Source organism: Neopsephotus bourkii, unplaced genomic scaffold (genome assembly GCF_033783945.1).
Source record: "Neopsephotus bourkii isolate Nb327-2 ecotype Australia unplaced genomic scaffold, CSIRO-AGI_Nbou_v1 NB_272, whole genome shotgun sequence".
NCBI lineage: Eukaryota > Metazoa > Chordata > Aves > Psittaciformes > Psittacidae > Neopsephotus > Neopsephotus bourkii.
In genome coordinates this window covers 11663360-11683311 of record NW_026900781.1, presented here as the reverse complement: position 1 = coordinate 11683311, position 19952 = coordinate 11663360, and the positions used below count along the sequence as shown (strand labels likewise).

Below are 19952 nucleotides of genomic sequence, written 5' to 3'. Positions count from 1 at the left end.
CCATATGCGTAAAACATCATTTTGGAGGGGTGGTAGTGGCTTGCTATCTGCACACACACGCACATGCGCTGTACTTAAAACCTTCATGTTTTACTTAATGATTCTGGCTTTAATATCAACTTTGTAAAGGAAACAAAAATAAACAGCCTTCATCATACAAACAAAGATGAGACAAAGAACCTTGCCAAATACCCTCATCTAGCAGGCCGCAGGATGGTAAGCAGCATAGGAACTGTGCTTCAGAGTAGGAAAAAAAAAGAAGAAAGAAGAAAAGAAATAAGACCTTTCCCCTCAACTTCCTGCATTAATACTCTTGGTCCCCCTGTGCTGAAGCACACCCCACACTGCCTCTAGAAATGAGCTCATTGGTTTCCAGAAAGCACCATGCCAACCCTCTCTGCAGCAGGGATCCTGGGTGCAAGGGGCACCTTCAGCTTTTACATGGGCACCGGTGCCCCGCCAGCACAGGTCTAGACTGCCAGACGTGGGCCAGATCCCTGTCGAGCAGCAGCACGTGGGCATGCAAGCAGGGGAGCCCGGGCAGGTGCATTGGGTTCAGTGGCTGTGTCACCACTGTAGTGATGGTGAGGGTTCGGCAGGGTCCCTCGGCAGGAGACGACCTATCACAGCTCCGTGTTGATTTCAAACTTCCTTTTTGTGGTTTATGTCGCCTCGATTTATTCATTTCCTTGTAATTTACAGATAGACATCAGTGCTTGCTATATTTAAACGGTGCCTCTATCTGTGTGGGGATTGTAGGTAAGCCATTTTATTTGTAGAGCGATGGTTTTAAAGGAAAGTGAGACTCGAGAGTCACCCTTCAGGCGGGCACTGTCTCATTCACGGGTATGGGTGACATGTATCTGTGTCAAGGGACAGCAGGCAAACACCCCCCCCAGCCCATATCACCTGGACCATAGCTCCTGGCTCCTCCACCTTCCTGCCACCCCACCGTAAAGGAGTCTTGTCCGCCTCTCTCTGATCCACTGTACATAGCACAGGGACCATCCGGGCTAATTGGTCGAAATAATAACATTATTAATGCGGTGCAATGAGAACTTGGTTATATCGGGGGTGGGAGAAGTTCTGGAAGAAAAATCAGGTTTATTTAAAAGGAATAAAAGATTTTGTATTACCCCCATGCAAATGTCTGTCATTTGTTTTACCAATTTCTTTGGAAAGTCCAAGCCTAGTGAAAGCTACTGTGACTGGTGCTTCAGGATGCCAACTGGCGCTAAAAATCACTGGTCAGCAACTCCTCTGGAAGGAGGGTCTCCAAATATTTGGGGTAAAGATGAGACAAAGGATGAGGATAACATGAATTCATCAGACCTGGCCTGGGGTTTTCAGCTGTGCTGTGAAAAACCCCTTGCTCTTAAACAGCTCTGACCTTTCCTATTTCTTGGAGACTGACGTCTCTACAGTAGATACATGATGAGGTCACTCACCCTGTTTTTGAAGTCTTCCTCTCTCGCTACTCCTCACATGGGTTTTTCTGTGGGAGGGAACAGTCATGAAGAGGGCTAAACCTCTTGATCATGTGTGAAAAAAGGAAATGAAAATGAGTTATTGGAGATGTAACAAGACCTGACCCATAGCTTTGGTTTCTGGGGACATACAGATCATGAAACCCAGGAGAAGTTTGAAAGGGAAAAGGCAGGGTGTCTAGCGCTAAAAGTGATTTTATCTGAAGCTAGATGCTCCGTGCTAGAAACTGGAAATGCTCAGCCTTCGCTTTTACAAGAGAACTATGAATGGCTGTAACAGGCGCGTGAGAAACAACTGATTCAATCACCTCCTTGAGAAAAAGTAATCTGAATGTGGTGGCTTGGGCTGAAATAAACTGTACACCCGCTTCCTATGGGAAAGCCTAGCATAAGTGATTGCCACAATTATATTCTGCGAATATGGTTTTATGGTTTCTAGGGTGAGAATCACAACTGGCAAGACCCCATTTCATCCTATTCACAATTACAGGAATTGTGTTGTTCTCTAGAGGCTGAACTCCCAAGGTGGTGCCCTATCATGCTGGGCACTGTGCAAATAGTAAGAAACACTGCCTACCTTTAGATTTTGCTGTCAGTGTAGTGGAAGATTTAAAGAGGACCTAAGAGCGGGCCAAAAAGGTGTTACCTAGACCCACAACAAGGTATTTAGCAATGCGCATTACTAGATGGCTGCACCCACCACTAAAAGAAAATTTCTTCATGATTGTGTACCAAGGCTGGTACCTGCATCAGACCAGGAAGAGAAGGCGCAAGACTATATGACACAAACAGTCCCTTGATACATGAATAGGGCCTAACCATGGACAGAGACAGGCTAACGCATTTTGGAGACAAACAGCAGAAGTGCTTGAACCTGAAAAGTGTCTGACTTCTGCCTCTGCTGCTCTGGCCATCACCAGCTCGGAGAGAAATTCTGTGTCTTGCAGACCTGAAGAAATCAGGACATTGCTTTTGTTGCCCCATCCATATTCAAACATTTGCTCTTCACAAAGAAAGTGAGAAGGAGAAAGGTGGACAACATAGTGAAGATGCAACGGTGAAATGTGTTACATGCATATGGTGACACGGACATAGCAATCGTACTCATACAGCTGAGAGACCTGGGCAAGTATACTTCAGCTACATAGATACAAGTATCTGCTCTAACATCACAGGGTTCACATGCACATTCACAGAATCTCCTGTGATAGGTGGTTTCATTGATACTACATGGACAACATTTCTGCCTGGCCAGAAAAGGGATTAAAAGCAGACATGGGCAGTCAGAATCCACAAGTTTTTGGATTTCAGACATTTCTAGAGCAAGAATGCATACGCTGCTTTTGACGCCAAAATAGAGCAAGCCCAAGGGTCAAAGATGAAGTCACTTCCCAGGAACACAGAGGACACATACTACGTGTGGTCTGTGAGGTCACCCAAATCTGCCTGTTTTCTTAGCTTGAGAGGCAAAATTTGTGTGTTACTCATGACATGTCTTTTGAAAGGAGCATGAAATGGTAGACAAGGCTTGGGAGACTGATTTCAGAAAGTCCCCATTGCACATTCTCATGTCTGGGGACAGTGGGCAGCAGTGTAACTGGAGCAGCAGGAGACTGCCAGCTGGCCTGCAGAGATGTGCGATGCAGCCACGCTGCGCCAGTGCTGCTGAAACGATAAGTACATTCACAGAATGAAGTCCTGTGCTTCATCACCATTGTTTCCCAAGCTACTCCTATCTAAGAGGTGAAAACAGGGACTGTCGCCTTTTTGCGAAACACCACCCTGTGCAGAGCCACTCTGACATCAGCTTTTGGGACAGGCTGCCAGTGCAAAGTGGGAAAAACAAACCCAAGCCCAGAACAAAGACATCTGGACTGTTCTTCTGTTTGCACTTGAGCACAGGTGATTGCCTTACCTCTTGCCAGGGCAACAGCAACTCATCCAGTCAGCATCTTCATCAGTTATTCAGTGTCTATAGTTGGAGGGATGTTACTTTGATACACCTAAGTTACCTCCTTCTTGACTGTCATTTCAGAACAGCCAAGCCACTGAGCATTTTGCAGGTGTTTGGGCAGTTAGTACCTGTAGCCCAGCACTGCAGCCAGCTGTGGGACACAGTGGACGTAACCACCCCACTGTCATGCAAAAAGGATGCACTCACCTGGCTACACGCTTGAAAACTTAGTGCTTGAATGAGCTGCACACCATCTGCCTCCTAACTGCTCCCAGTCACAGGGACCTGTTGACTTCTCTTTGGAGCTGACCAAACTTGCAAGCAGTTGGTCACAAATAACTAATCTGGATGATATGATTGTTTCAAACTACTCAGCTGCTTTCATCGTTTTTGTTTTGGTAAGTCCTCTTCCTCTCTCCCCACCTCAGCCTCTTTACAAGTACACACGGACAATGATGGAGAGCTTGCAAGAGAAAATGCTTTGCTTTTTCCTGAAAGCTCTCTGCCAAGAGTGGTGTTTCCCCACCTCCACGCTGCTGACAAATGCTGATGTAAACAGCATGCTTATGCCCGCCTAAAAGGCCACAGGGGTTTTCACGTGAATCCTGTGTTTTTTCCACAAACCCTGTTACACTGTATTTCAGCTTAAAATGTATCTCCTCATTTCTGGTTAACCTACAGTCCCTGTGAGGCTAATACAGTTTACAGCAGTAGGCAAAACCACTTAGCAGAACCAAATTCTGAATGTATGTACTTCAGCTGCAGAGCTCTGGCACAAAACCCTTTCAAGAAATGGTTTTAAGAGGGGCCGTATTAAAATCAGAGAAAGCAATACTGACACAAACTGCATGCTGAAATTGCTTGAAAACACACCAGCTATGCCTTTGGTGTTGATGGGAGTGAAACATGTCATTTATAACGCCACAAAACTAAACCAGGAAGGAAGTAGACCTCAGAAACTATAAACTGCAGTTAACAGAGGTAGGAAGTACTTCAAAAGCTTTCACGTAGTGACTGTAAAAAACTACTAAGAGGAGAAAATGTTTTCAGGGTTTTTTCTTGATTGCTTTTTTTTTTTCCACTTTACGTATCCATTAGTTATTTGGAAGAGTAAGACATGGTTACAAAAGTCAGATGCGGCTTTAAAGTCCTCACGTGCAAAATAATTTATGGTACAAACCAACAGCTTGATTTTCCTTCCACTCTTCCCCTTGTCCCATCCCTCCAAGAGAAATATCTCAACCTGCATCTCTCTGCATTCAAACTAAGCAAACCGTGTTTGGCCAGAACACGGTACTCTCCTCCTTCCCTCTTCACAGCCACTGACTTTAAATGACGCTCCTTCAAGGGAAATAATTAAACACTCCTTCCAAAGCCAAAACCGGTAATGCACCTTGATAGTCAAGAGAAGCCTCCAAGTAAAATGCCCTCCCCCCATCTTCACACTTTACAAATCTTGCAACTAGTTTTCACACCTTGCTCTGGCTGTATGCTACTGTACCCAAGGAGCCTTCTCAGGACCTTGATTTACAGAAAGCAGGGGCTGCCTGCTGAAATTCACTCCTATTCTTAACTATCTAGTTCACTTGTCATCCTCCTTTTCACCCTTTCATAGCTTTTCCCACTTGAAAGCACTCTGGAAACTATAGCGACCAGTAGCTACCAACCCAGCGAACAGTGCGTCAGAGGGTCCCCAGGTACTCGGCTGGGATGGGAGGCACCAGCCTGGTCCCCAGCCCCAGAGGCCCTCAGGATCAGTACCAGATCCCCAGCTGCAGGGCTCTGCTGCATCATCCATAGTCCAGGAAGCCAACAGCCAAAGGGCAACCTCCTCATTTTCCCTTTTTCTACTAACTGTAGCTAATGTCACAGGCATTTTCATAAGCAAAAATACTTACCATTTGACCTTTCTCTGCACTTTTGGCTTAGAACACAGTTCCCCATAGACTTAGCCAGCAGTGCTGCCCAGGTTCACAGCGCAGAATCATATGCATTAGATTTGCTGTTAGATTTGTCCCACGACTGAAAACAACACATACAAATCGAGTTGGTAGGGAATAAGGACTTTATTCTAAGATGTGAGCTGAAGCGTATGAGCATGTGAAGCAACAACCACTAGAAAAAAAGTGAAAAACACATCAAACACTTGTATCGTACCAGTTCAGTTTGAACACAACAGTCCCTTTCAGTAAAATGTACGCACAGGCCAAAAGCATATGCAGAAGCTCTGAAGGTCACCTAGAGCAGTGGTTTTTCATGTCTAAGAAAGAGGTCTCCCCTAAGAAAATCTTTAAGCCAGGAAAAACACTTCAAGTAACAAAGTAAAAACGATCTGTTAATTCTGCTTGGCACTATGGAGAAGGAGGGGGATAATATATCCCAAGAGAGTATGCATCTTTAAGATGTATAAATTTAAAGTCCCTAGAACGCAAGTCTGCTGCCAGACCAAGTACCGGTTTTTCTTCCTCATTTGGAAAGTCAAGTGAAGTATGTCTGTTAAGCATGGGGAGATCATGTTCTGGAGCTAGCTATTAAGAGCACACAGTCTGCTTGCCAGCGAGAAAATTTCACCGACGTGCATACCCAACAGATCTCTTCTCTTTGTAACAGCACCGTATCATCAAAAGCTGCAAATCACATCAAATTCTATGAGATTTTTGAAAACAAACGTTAAAACAAGTATTTCCTTGACTGTCTTAATACAGGAGGCCAGACGCTGCTCTCCTTGAACTCTCCCTTTACGTTCATTTAAGTACCACTGGAAGAAAGCTCCAAGTGCACACAAAGAGCAGAGCTGGCTCTGTATAAGTCAGAGATAGTGCTTATTTTAACCTGGCTCATGCATGTGACATAAAAAAAGGGCTAGGAGGACCATTTCTGTGCTATTTTCAAGGTCTCTCAAGTTAATTCTAATGCATATATATATAATGCATAGTAGCTTTCAATTATAATAAAAATGTAATTTATTTCTAAACCTGCTCTTCGGGACTCTAGAATTTTAGTGGTTTATCCACTAAATTCACAAGTACTTGGAGTTGAATGGTCACTTTTCTTAACACAGTACCATAAATGCATCACCTTAGAAACTGCTATTATGGGGGCTAATCCAGTAAGAACAGCGGCATCAACAAAATTCATTGTCAGGACAAATGTCAGGCACTAAAAAAAATACGTCTTTGAAGAATTGCATTGTTTTTAAAAAATACACTGAAATATTCTATACAAGAATATAGGCATCACATGAATCTAAATTTATAACCACTTACATGTATCGGCTAGTCTCAACAAACTGTCTACGTTTGCTATGCACCTATAGTAGCTACAGTTTCAAATTGGGAACACCACAAATTTATGTACCTTCCCTGAGATCAGTAATCCAAAATAAATAGCCCTGCAAAGGTAACAGTGTAAACGCTGGATTTAAGTCTTCGGTAAGAATCAGTCCTCAAAACCCAAGGAGAACATTAAGCAAACGTAAACATAGCAATCATTTCGTCAGTTTTGAGTTATCCTCAGCAACACTGGAACCTATGTGAGATGTAGCATCCAAACATTGGAGACCCGTCATTTGTATCATACAATATGGTTGTCCTAGGTCACTTTCCTATATTGAACCCCTGAACACTTCCAGCTGCGATGTGGATCTCCAAATTGCGATCCAGATCTGTTCCTCCACTCTGCATAATCCTTACAGTGCCTTTAAAAATACTCTTTTCTGAAGATCTTATTCTTGAATAGAGGAATGGCGAATAGATCTGTGATAATCCTCTGGACTAGCCACAAGTTCTGGTAAATCATAGCCTCTCAGAAGATGTCCACTGTTTTGTTGAGCAAAGTAATACAGCTGCCTGGCAAACATTGGTTCAACCTTAAGAACAGACAAAATGTTAATCAGACATGTGACAAAATTTCATGCTCCTCATCTTGGTTCATCACAGAGGTTCTAACTTAAAAGCAAGGCGGGACAAAACAGTTCTGCTTACCAGGATGGGAAAACTATCTCAGTAGCCTCACTACCTCTGCTTTAATCTAAGCCTTGCCTGTTCTGCTGCCAGGTGCCTTTCTAAACTGCACACACTCCTTACTGCCTTGACTTTCATTTAGAAGGGCACGACCAGTGACACAAATGATGTACTAGCAATGGCAGCCCTTTAGCCAGCCCCTGAGTGATGCATATAGGCACACAATGTCTGTGGCCAGTCGTCCAAATGCATATGCAAAGTGCTGAAAGTCTTCTTTCCTTGTAAAGTACTTTGAGGACTGAACTCTAAATGCTGGTGCCCACAGGTAGACTGAGATACATTGCCAAATGACTCTGTGAAATCAGTCTTCAGTCTAACACCAAGATTACTCTTGTTTCTGTTCATTCAAGCTGATGAGGAATCTGTTCAACCACCCAGAAAGCTTTGCATGATTTAACGCTATCTTCACTTCTGTCTCTTCAGAAACCACTGTTTCACCTCAGGGCTTTGGGCTCTTAACAGCAAATATTTAAGTTGCACACTGAGAAAAAGCACCTGAAGCTCACCTTACCCTTGGGGATAAACAGGTTGGACAACTCGTCCCCACAACCCTCTCCTGCTGGTCAGCCAGCCCCTCCATGTTAAGATATGGGCATCACTTTGGAGGAAAAATATGTTGCCTCTGGTTCCCATCTCCAAGAAGCGATCGCTGCCTTGGAGCAGGCCCACCAATTCCCTTTCACTTCCTTTTATCTGTATTTGGAAGCAGCTGAGCACCTTCTGTCCTGCCATGAGGGAGATGGGAAGGCAGCGAGGCAGGTGAGCCGTACAGCTCCTGGGGCACAGCTGTTTGGTGGGACCATGGAGCCCCACCACCCCACAGGCTGGGACAGCCCAAGAGATTGAGGAGCAACTGGTAAGGGGGAAGCAAAGCTCTGGAAAGAGCAAAAGGTACAAAGAGAAGCTGCCAGGTCAGGAGCTGAAGAAGGGGGTTGGAGAGGGGATGCTACAACGGAAGGATGGAATCTGGAAAGCCAAAAAGGGGGCAGGAGTTTTCAAAAAATTAAAGACACCAGTTTTCCTCCCAGAGATTCAGTAAGTTAAGCCCTGCCACCAATGTCAGCATTATCACCTCTCTTGTGGTTTTATGGGCCAATACAGCCAATTTAGAAAGTACCTGGTGTCATCACCCTTTCTCAGATAGCATCCTGAAAGACCAACTTTGAGTGTGTGCAAACTGTAGCCAGTCAGCCCATGAGCTTTCCAACTACCTTAACCCTGAAGCTGCACAGGCAACTTCTGCATCCTGTAAGGGCTGAAGTCCCTGAGATGCCGGCTCTGGAGCACGTTTAGGTTCAGCAGTTGTGAAAACACCATGTCCTGCATTGACCTGGCAGCCCAAGGTGTTGTGCAACTTGGATGGTGATGACAATATGGCCCAGCTTTTCCAGGGTACCTTTCAGCTTTAGATTTTGAAGGGATGTGCAAGAAATTATGGATGACACTTATGCTCTACAGAGAGGGAAATCAGGTCCTCAGCCCTACTGAGGACTACCAGTCAGTCCTAGGCAGATCTGGGGATTCAACCCTGGTCTGGAAGGTGCCACATTTCCAAGAATTTATTACCTCACTCAGCACCTACACAAGGTAGGAAAGCCTGACTGGCAGACTCATAACCTCCATGGAATATGTTTCCTTTAGGTAAGGCAGAAGTCCTACTTACATGGGCTGTAATTAGCTTCCTCTGCCTTTGCGGATCTGGAAATTCCTCCCCAAAGCACAGAGCCACCTGGTATCTTGGCAGCGGACGTCCATGGTGAGCAAAGGCTTGCAGTTCTGGGAAGAGAGAAAGAGGCATGTTATGGATTAACCCCAGTAGGCAGGCAAGCACCATGCAGCTGCTCACTCACTCCCACCACCAGGATAGGACAGAAAGCTGGAATGGCAGAAGTGAAAAAATTTGTGGGTTGAGATAAAGACAGTTTAATAGGTAAAAGCAAACAAACAAACAAAAAACCCAACAAACAACAACAACAAAAAAAAAAGAGACAAAACAAGACAAACAAGTGATGGAAAAAGCCATTGCTCCCATTGCTCACCACCATGTTCAGCCAGTCCCCAAGCAACAGCAACCTCTGCAACCCCTGGCAAACCCTGCCCACAGTTTTACTGATGCCCACAAGGTCATATAGTAGGGATTATCCTTTTGGTAACCTTGGGTCAGCTACCCCAGCTGTGTTCCCTCCCAGCCTCTTGTCCACTCCAGCTTACGTGCTGTGGGGGTAGAGTGAGAAACGGAGAAGGCCTTCACATTGTGCAAGCACTGTTCAGTATCAACTAAAACATCCCCGTGTTATCAGCACTGTTTTCAGCACAAACCCAAATCATAGCACCGCATGGGCTGCTATGAAGAAAATTAACTCTGTCCCAGCCAAAACAGGTACAGGCTGGTAAGAAAGACTTTGTGGATGGCTGAGCTGTAAATGGATGATGCTGGAGGACAGTGGGAGGGGAATTAACTCCAGGGGAGGATAAAGGGAGTCAGGTAAGGCGAATACACTGAGTTTGGAGACTTTCCCACAAATCAGGGGGAGCTAGGCACAAAACTGCAAATTTTCTATTTGCCTTGCCTCACAAGTCATTTCATATACACAGACTGGGATATCTTCCAATTGATGTTTCTATTTGGCCTCAACAGCAGAACCTTCTGGAGCAGATGCTGGCAGTAGCTGGGACCCACTCAAGCAGACACCCAACAGCAGGACTGAAGCCAATGGCTTAGTAGACCCAGAGACTCAAAGTACTGCTAGGCGTGAGATTCAGCCTCAGCTAGACACAGACATGAAGCCACTGTCATCACTGAGACCAGAGGGCGATGGAGAGGCAAGGGAAGGTGGAGGACCTTATTTAAGCCATGCAGAGAGCTGGCAAAAGAGCCTGTATCTTCTGTGCTTCTGCACTCTCTTTATTAACCCACACTCTTGCACAAAGGGAAAATGTCAAGTGATATAATTATTCCAACAGTCAAAGTGCCCCCTACGAAGGACAGCAGGGGAGGCCTTCATAAGAGACTTTCACTGTGACCAAAATCAGTGTTGTGTTTTAGACACTGTATATCCTTCCAGAAAAGACAAAAATCCATCTACATAATATCCTCGTTAAAGTCTGTGTTACATACAGTATTTCTACATAGTTGATTGGTAAAGATTTCCTTTTCATTTATACTTCTGCTTATGCTTTCTGGAAAAAGTTGAAATTAATATTAAAACCAATGTCTTATAATGAAGCAACCTTATAATGAAGCTTTTCCCTGCTATACAGGGAAGTCTTTGAACTTTGCTTAACAAATGCATCTTTTCCCAAAATACACTCCTGCCATTTCTACTCTAACTGCAAGCTTTTCAGAACAAGGTATCAATGCAGTGACAACCACAGAGTGTCCCAACACTGGTTTGGGACTACTAGTCCTACTGGGAGGGTTGGTTGTAGTTGTAGAACAACAGACAGCTCACTTAGAACACTGAGCATAGCTCTCCCTGCAGCCTCCACCAGAACTCCCTAAAAGTGCTGTGGACTTTCCAGACGTATGTCAGAGTAGAAGAGAGATTTTCCACGGAGCCCTGCTTCCCTCTGTGCTGTGACAGGACCAGGCAGAGTGATCCATCAAAGGCCAGTCCAACCATACTGATTAACAGGGAACTTCTTCCACCTTCCTCTTCCCTCCTGTTTCACTTGGTCTCAGCAATTCTCCAAATCCCAAACACTTCTGTGAGTGCCTCCTGCCTCTCTTCCCAGGAAAGTCCCAGTTTCCTAACTGGGGGATCCCTAAGCTTGTCTGAACTCTGGGACTTCAGTATATTCAATTAACATGCAGATGGTGATTCACCCATGGCAGGTCACAAAGCTAGCTGAGCATCAACACGTGCAAAAACTCACTTTGCACACACCACAGACTATGACTCCAACCACATGCTTGGGTTTGCACAGGCGTTGGTGCATAAGCAATTTAGGAGGGGGAAAAAGTAACTACTGCTTCAGCTTATCTTTGGGGTTAGGTGTCTAAAAAGAGATGTCCTGTCAACCGTTTGGAGGAACCCAGAGTACATCTGAAAAACCACCTGAGAAAAGGGAAAGGGATTTCCAAAACCATCACCAGAGACAGAATTATACGTCTTCAAATTAGCATGTGATTGAAGTGCAAGCCAATACCCTGACCTCAAATTCCCCTTTCTAACTGTCAATTCTCACATTCACGTGAGATTTCTCTCTTTAAATGCATTTCTTGCCTGACCATTTTGCTAGGATGGTGCATCAACCCTGGAATATAAAGTATGCTAAAACTCTTGGTTTGGGTTTGATGTTTTGGGTTTTTTAATTCTGCAGGGCATTATTGTCTTGAGAGGGTCATGCCAGTGCTGGTGCCCTCTTCTAATGGGAAAACACAGCTAACCATAGGCACACAGTTCACATATAGCAATGCCACACACCTCAAAAAAAGGGCAAATATGCATTATTGATGTCCATGCTGTCCTCTGGAACACTTACTGTCTCCCACCAGTTTCCCTGGGTGGAGAGCTTTCCTCCCTCTAATCTGAGTGATCAGAAGTGCTGCAAAGTGGGGTTGAGGGTCTGCCTATTCCCTCCATAGGCTGGAAAGAGAAGGCACGGTCCTGAAGTGTGCCCTTGCCGCTCTGTACTACCCTGTGCAAAACAAGACCTTCCCACAGAGCTCTGGAGAGGCAATGCAAATCCTTAGTAAGAGTACTAGGGAACCCTGAAGCTCCAGGAGCTCTGCTCCTTTTTACCCCCAGGATGTCTTTCAAATATTGGCAAAGCCTGAAAAGAACTTTTTTTAACTGAAATTCTTGAGGCTATTTGTACACTCTGAGCAAGATCTCAGGCTCTCTCTGGGTCAAGTTGAGAGCATTGTGCGTGCTGACAACAGACCTACCCAGGACTTAATTACACTAGCAGATCCAAGATCAGGATTCACTTTCCTCTGTCACTCAGTTTGTGAAAAGACTATTCCTTAGGTTCCTCCTTATGCTTCTTAAAGATATGTGAGGTTTTGGGTGCCACCAGCTGAGCATCAGTCCACTCCTGCTTGTCTGTGCAGGAGTATTGAACAAGCACAGAGAGCAGAATTTGACAGGAACATTCAGAAGTCAAACACCCCTTGACTATGCTTGCCCAGAAGAAGTGAGGGGTAATTCTCATTGTAATTCATAAGGTCACCTAAAAGAGCACTCCCGTAAATCTCTCACCGTAAATATGTCACCCATAGAGCAACCAGGTGACATTTCCAGAAACCGTATCAAGGCTGCAGTGGGAATTACCTGCTAAAAACTGCTGAGTATCAAAGAGCTTGCATGTTTGGTCCCTCTCCAGCTTGTTGGGTCGGTCACTGCAAAGCGCCAGAGGCCCATCCCAGTAGATCCTGCTCTGGCAAAGTCTCTTAGCGTAGAGGCCATCAGGTGCCATCCACAGTATTACTCCTCGTTCCAGGTGGTTCAGTAGCTTTTCTATGTTCTTCCTCTGGCCATTATCCTCTGGATAAGGAAAGATAACTTGGTCCAGGCTGCTGACCTCATAACTTTGGCCATGGCATATCCTACAGCCTTCAGGACTAGAAGTTGTCACCTCCTTTACCAGTATTTCACGGTAATATAAGCAGATGTGGAGTCGGCAATCTACAAGGAGAAAGAGGAAGAACCGCTGTGATACATCAGTATGAATGTTTTATGTCTCAGATCTGTACTAAGGCCAACAGACGAGTCTGCATGAGATATCTGAGCCTGGTGGTCACAACCACCCAGAAGCTCACATTAGCAAAAATCATAAAGAAATAAATATTTTGGGGGTATGGCAGCATTAATGGTGCCTCATTTTATTATAAGGGCTACTGATGTGGGAATTTGGTAGGAACTAACATCCCACAAACTTCATATTTCAACTTAAAAAGCAAAGTCATGTTCATCATGTTTTCCAAGTCCACGTCACAATTAAACCCACTGGCTCAGTACACTTCCTCACATTTTATCAGGAAGTAGATGTGTTTCTCCTCAGATTTTGCATAAAGGAGGTTTCTGCACAGGGGACCTGCAAACTTGCACTCTGCTGCCTTAAGAGAAGCTACTGCTGGCTCCAGCTCCAACAGGGCTATACCCAGAATTCCCAGCCTTACTTTCAAACGGCCATTTGGTCGACTTGGCTTACCTCTCAGAACTCACGCAGAACTGTATATATACACATGCTTCTCTGTGTGTAATATACGTATGTATGTAAAATATATAAAAGTACATGTGTGTGTGTGTACAATGTATGTTTATATATATATCTATACACAAACACACACACACACACACACATACATACATACAGACCCTGATTCAGGAGAATAAGAAACCTGCCAAGCATCATGTTATAGGTTTATTCATTATTTCTGTAAAAAAGACATTCCTACACCTTTTCCCAGAGTTATTCACGAAGTCCCCCAGCACCTGGATGTCTGCAAACCTGGCTGAAGCAACTTCCATTTTCTTTCCCGAATGCCTTACTTTCATCAGGAATAAAGAAGCAGAGCAAGGCCAGACAGCACCAGCAGGAGCATAGCAAAGTACCCAGCTACCACCAGGTTTTGTGGGAGCTCCTCCCAAATAAGTAGTCACTGACCCCCCAAGATTTCCAGACTCCCCTGGGAAGGCCTGATTTGGTGGCTCACCAAAGCAATCCAGCAACTAACACCGTGAGCCAGAGAAGCACTTCCATAACTTTAACCACCTACATCCCTTGGAGCTGGGGCTACATGTGCTGAAGTAGCATGGAAAACAGAGGCTTAAGACCATACACCAAATCCATTCATTAAAGAGGTTCCTTTTTTTCTTTCCTTTATATCAGAAAGAAGAGATGGTGCCAGGAAAAGTCAGAAATGGGAGTCTCTTGCCAAGCTCCTCAGAAAGCCCGGGGGGTGACGGACCTTACCTGACAGGGCGAGGGCTTCACCAGACCTTATGCTTGGCTCAATCGGGATGCCAGGAGCCTGAGACTCAGGAGGGGCACAAGCATAAAAGGTTCCTGTCACCTGACAACCTGTTTTCACAAACAAAAGTCAGTGACAGCTGCCTAAAAGCTAAAAGAAAACCTTGGGCAGAGGTCATAGCAATGCAAAAGCAAGATTTTCTGGGTCCACCAGGAATGTTCCCTTTCTCCCTTCTCAAAAATGACCTATTTACCAATTATTCCAGGTATGCCAACTCTATCAATCTCTCCAGATATGATTTGAGCATTTTTATTTGGGTCTGCCTGAAATACTCCCTTAACATTTCAGTGTTCCTCCTAGTCCTTTCCTCCTTATCTAACATGGTACTATATTCTAATTATTATTATAATGCATTATTCTATAATACATTATAGAATGTGAATATATAAAAATATATATAAATATAGAGAGACTGTATTTTATATAGAATATACTATAATATGTATTATTTTATAACTTTATAGAATAATATATATTTTATAATACATTATAGAATAATAGCACAGAATAATAGCATTATAATACCACAGAAATCATTTACATTTTTAATTAGACTTCAGTGCTCTTAAAAGGAGTGTGATAAAACAACTGATTTCATATAAGGAATTTTACTAAAGATTGGTATAACAATATAGCTGGAATTAATACTCTTTTTAAAAGTAGGGAAGGAAAAATGTGCTACAGGAGATTGTTAATGGTTTATTACCAGGACTACTAGCAGACTGCTTGAAGAGATGCCTTTCATTAACTGTATTATAACGTGGACAATTGATGTTTTCCGTTGTTTCTTAATGTCAATAGAAGTCTTTGGAGGATAAGTGACTTGCAGACAAGTGCACACTACCTTTCCAGTGGCAGAACCCACCACGGTCAGGAGCTGGAGCAATGCAGATTCAAAACAGACCTCTAAGCACATTTTAGAGCCCAGTGAGAAAGCCAATACCAGCCAACAACAACTGCCTCCAAATTCAGCAACCTGTGTTTAACTGCTGCAGAGGATGTACTTCAGGGCAGAGTTCATCCAGCTTGCTACCTCCCATTTTTATTAGCAAATAGCAAACAATTGTGCCTAATAATTCCAGTACGCTGCCAGCAAGTGTTGCAGTGCACTAAGCATTTCCTTTTTAGCAGACCCAAAGATTTCTCTGCACCAAAACCTCTAGAGAGCTGTCCTCTGAAAATGCAGTATCTGCTCTAAGAAGTACTTTTTCACTTCCCATCCTTTCCTGTCCTTCTGAACCAGCTGCTTCTCCTCACAACACAAATGCCTGCATTGTCAGCTGAGTTATCTGCAAAGGTCTACAGCATACAGTTCCCTTTCTCTTATGTTTTACCCCCTACAGGCTTTAGCACTGCAAATTTTCACAATTCAGGCTTTTTCCTAAGGATGCAGAGCTTAGAAAGCCATGATTATGCTAGGCTTTAGTACTGTGAGATCTCTGGGGAAGGGAACGTCCCTTTATTCTGTTTCTGCTGTACCAGCCCCAAAAAAGACTCAGTCCATGACAATTTCTCCCATTTGCTGCAGCACTAAAATAAAGTAATAATTTTGTCTTTCCTCTTGGGAGAATAACACAAGAATAATCCACAAAGCTGGAGGGAAAACCTCACTGATGTGTGCCTCAAAAGATCCAAAATCAGAAAGCAAAGCTAAAGAACACATGTTCCCATTTGAGGTTTAGCAGCGGGTTGGTTGAATTCTTATTGCTCAGGGCTTTTGAGGCAACTGAGGACTTTGGGGGGCTGACTTGTATCAACTCAGAGCACTGCGTATGCCAGAACATTGCCACCGCACATACGGTGGCAATGAAAGCAAGAGCCAGGACAAATGCTCTTGCCATGGACAGCATAACCCTCCTTTTGAAAGGAACCCAGCTACTTCTGTTACTTCCAATCAAAGCCACAAATAAGAAAACTGAAATCTGCGGTCCTTCTAGGTGACCAACCTCAGCAAGCAACCCTAAACGGGAGCCTCTTACCATTTTCACAGCCGGGCCCTTGCCAGTGGTGACTGCGAGCTGCGAAGGGGACGCTGGCACACTGGTAGGGGATGTCAGGATGTGGCTGCTCTGGGGCAAACTCCCTCCAGTTCCGTTCATGGGGCACCATGTAGTTTGGTACCTATTCAATTTAATGAGATATTCTTTTACTCAGCAGCTGTCAAAACTAATGCTAGGCATTACATCAGCTTTCACATCTCAGCTCCTTGATTTTCTCTGCCAAAGCCCATGGAGGTCTAAGCATTGCCCAGGCTACACGCCTGGCACCTTGCCACCACCACCAATGAGGCTTTCAAATGAACTTCTCACCACTGGTGTAAATAACAAGCAGGGTGGAATAACAAAAGGCAGTCAAAGCATTGCTGGTAAATGTCTGCTTGGAAGAGCAAGGCTTCATTGGGTGCTCACATTCTGGCATCAAGAGAATGGCAGTGCACTAATATCTATCATCCAGCAGAAAACAGCTATTACTCAGGGATAAACACCACCAAGAGAAATCATTTTGCCCTGTGGCCTCATATGACATTAGAAAAGTTGCTTCTCGATTTCTGTTTTCATAATAAAGTTTCTTCCCAGAGAGAACTAGAGAGCCACACCAGCAAAGACAGACATAGCACATAGCACAGAAATGATGCTGCTCAATGTACAAGCACCAAGTGAAATGTGTAACTGATGCCATACCTGAGATGGGAGTGAAGTGTAAGGAGATGGTATTGGAAATGGGTGGTTCATCATTAACGGTTGCTCCTCCATGCTGATCTGTTTTGCACCTAAGTTCACCAGAGGGATGAAAATAAATGATGTCAAACACATCTTGAGGAAATCTGAAACTGGCACACTGAAGACAAATCCATATAGCCTGCCTTTGACCAAGAAGAGGACTACAGTACCCTCCAGCACCCATTTGGGACAGGATTCCCAGCCCTCACTTGCAGGCAGCTTCAGTCCTGCTGGGCTTTCCAGTGCCCCACAGGAAGGTGCTGCCAGGCCATACCCAGTGTTCCATGATATCTTCCCCAGGCTCTGCCAAGCCTTTGCCTCCTGCAAGCCCAGTTTATCACTGCCCCTGGCCTCTGCCCAGGAGGCTGCAAACTGAGCATCCCTTCCTCCCAGCAGTTACCTACTGCTTAAATCACTTCTGCCCTTCCCTGTATTCAAAACCTAGATCCAGCAAGCCCTTTATTTTCCTTTTAGCCTGTCCCTTGAGCCACTCGCTTGGCTCCTGCTACACAGAACTGGCAGGGAGGCTCCAGCTGAAGGAGCAGTTCCCCCAGCGATGTGGAGGGCGCCTGTCTGCATCTTCTGCAAGGGCTCCCTTTCAACGCTCCAACTCAAACGCCAGCAGTCCTCCCACAGACATGGCCTCTGAAGTCAGAACAAGCTGCACTTGAGCCCTGCATTCTGGCTCCTTAAAAGACTTTAAAAGACCACAGGGCCATTCCACACAAGCACACTTCAGTCCTCATGTGCTTACAATGAGACGTATTCACAGTCTGTTACACAGGGAATTTGAGATACTTTACCTTTTTTAGCTCCTTCTGGCACTATTCTGTACACTTTATAGGGATCTGAGATGTCCAGCTGGCTTCTCTCTACCAGTTCTTCAAAGTCATTGCTCTTGTTCAAAGCACACCTTAATCTTGTCTTCCAGGTAGGGGGATCTGGTTTATCAATGCCCTCTCTGAACTTTCCTTTAAAAAGAGCCCAAGCCTGGAAACATTTCAGATAATCAAAAGAGCAAGAAAAAGAAAAAAAGAAGAACAAAAGAAAAAAGAAAAATAATCAACTACAAGGTACAAGTCCACAATGCTTGAAACAACATCTATATCTGTGCTTATATGTGCATGAATTTACTCCCTACAGGTTTAGGCTAAGAAAAAAAGAAGCACGGTAAAGCAGGAAAAACAGTTTACCAGGCACAAGAAAGGGGATAAAATAATCCAAGGTGAATATGGAAATGGATGTGCCATAGTCCCACAAGCATTTAGCTCCACAGAGAGAGACTGAAAGGGCAGACTTTCTCATTCTGTAAACATGGGGACATTAGGGCACATCTAGGGGCACCAGTCAGGCAATGGCAGCCGCAGGCACCCAGCAGAAGCTGGATGGGATGGCAAGGAACCACTGCAGAGCCCCCAGGCATCCCTCCTGCCCCAGCTGTGCCCCACAGCCTTGACCCCAGGCTGAGCCCTACCTTGAAGAGGGCAGCATCCTCCTCACGGTTGTAGTCCTGCTTGCCAGCATGTTTCCAGGGGATGCGGAAGATGCTCTTCTCATCATTCTCCCACATCAGCCCCGGGTACTTGCCGCTGTCTATCTGGTCAATCAGCCACTGGCGGAGTTTCCCGTTGCCACAGCTCACCGAGTTCATCCCGCAGTCACCTGGCTCCAAGTTCATGCCACTTGTGTCAGGGGTCGGGTGGGAGGTTTTGGGGTGCCTCACCGAGCCCACCTCTCCACACACACCCAAGCACCAGTCTCTGGGGGGCTGCAGAGGAGGGGGAGAGGGGCAGGAAGGAGGGAGAGGAAAACCCACAGGTCAGGTGATGGACTAAGTCCCCATGTAGCAGCTGGCCAACAGTCCCCAGTCCCTGGCACCACATGTATCACTCCAAGCAACAGCTACAAAAGGAAGGGGGGCTCCAGGAGAGCCCCAGGAATCAGAGTACCGAGCCTCAGGAAACTGAGAACAGCCCCCTCAGCCTTCCCCAGGCACCACTGGTGCTGCAGGCTTTGACAAACTTCCCCCCTGTCCCGACACTGTTTTGCATGAACATACAGGGGCTGCTGAGATTCGCATCGCAGGTGATGTAAGGCACAAACCCCTTGTCCTGCTCGGAGTTCAACTGGGCTTTTTACTTTCTAATGAAAAAGGTAAAAATTGCATAAAAATATGCACACGACAGCGCGCATCTGTAACATTAGACACGCACACACAATTTGGAGAGCTTCACGCACAGTTATGATTTATACGGCATCTAACTATAACATCAAAGTAGTTTTCACAAGCTCACTTACGCAAGACACATTTGAACACATGATGTCCTATACATATCTACCCCTCCAACTGCTCCTAGCACGCATATGTAGCAACATTCAAATCTATACATAGCAAATACCTAAAAGTGGAAAGACAGCAACCCACAGAGCCCGGCATAAGGGCACTGACTCTCCCCAGGCACACGGGAGCTTGCAGGCAGGCACCCAGAGCCCTACACACGTGCAGAGCCCTGGGAGCTGCGCAGCTCTGCAGTGATGGGCATCCACCGGAAAGGTTCTAACATGAGGACCTCAGCACCAGTGATGGGGACTTGGCGTCAGGTTTGTCTCCCCGACCTGAAAAGGTGCCCAAAAGCTTAGTTTGGCAGGTTCTTCCCCTCACCCTGCAATCTAATAAAGTGATTCCTTACCCACAGCCTTTCCCTCTCTCTATACTCACAGACACTTTGAGAGAGCCTTGTTTGACAAGTGCACAATACTGGGGCAGTTAGGCAGCTTTGCACCCCTGAC

General features: G+C 45.2%; 1 protein-coding gene across 3 annotated transcripts; it reads right to left on the bottom strand.

Moving 5' to 3' along the window:
- Positions 1 to 1100: 1100 nt before the first annotated feature.
- Positions 1101 to 19281, bottom strand: IRF4 (interferon regulatory factor 4). 3 transcript variants are annotated; one of them, XM_061346613.1, is made up of 9 exons: positions 18637 to 19281; positions 17966 to 18152; positions 17124 to 17212; positions 16422 to 16563; positions 14385 to 14492; positions 12740 to 13093; positions 9127 to 9239; positions 2362 to 2436; positions 1101 to 1531 (listed from the first exon to the last, which is right to left on the bottom strand). In XM_061346613.1, the coding sequence occupies exons 1-8, from the start codon at positions 18838 to 18840 to the stop codon at positions 2401 to 2403; spliced, it is 1233 nt and encodes a 410-aa protein (XP_061202597.1). In that variant the 5' UTR covers positions 18841 to 19281; the 3' UTR covers positions 1101 to 1531; positions 2362 to 2400. The 3 variants fall into 3 exon arrangements, with proteins under 3 accessions (XP_061202597.1, XP_061202596.1, XP_061202595.1); XM_061346612.1 differs by lacking the exons at positions 1101 to 1531; positions 2362 to 2436 and adding an exon at positions 4690 to 5463; XM_061346611.1 differs by lacking the exons at positions 1101 to 1531; positions 2362 to 2436 and adding an exon at positions 6055 to 7309 and having other exon boundaries at positions 18637 to 19278.
- Between the last annotated feature and the right edge of the window lie 671 nt (positions 19282 to 19952).

Excerpts from the sequence above, each read along its gene's own strand:
- IRF4 (XM_061346611.1), bottom strand. The coding sequence starts at position 18,840 with ATGAACTTGGAGCCAGGTGACTGCGGGATGAACTCGGTGAGCTGTGGC. Across the intron at positions 16,564-17,123 it reads ACACTTCACTCCCATCTCAG|GTACCAAACTACATGGTGCC; the intron begins GTATGGCATCAG and ends TAAATTGAATAG. Across the intron at positions 7,310-9,126 it reads GGAAGCTAATTACAGCCCAT|GTTGAACCAATGTTTGCCAG; the intron begins GTAAGTAGGACT and ends TCTGTTCTTAAG.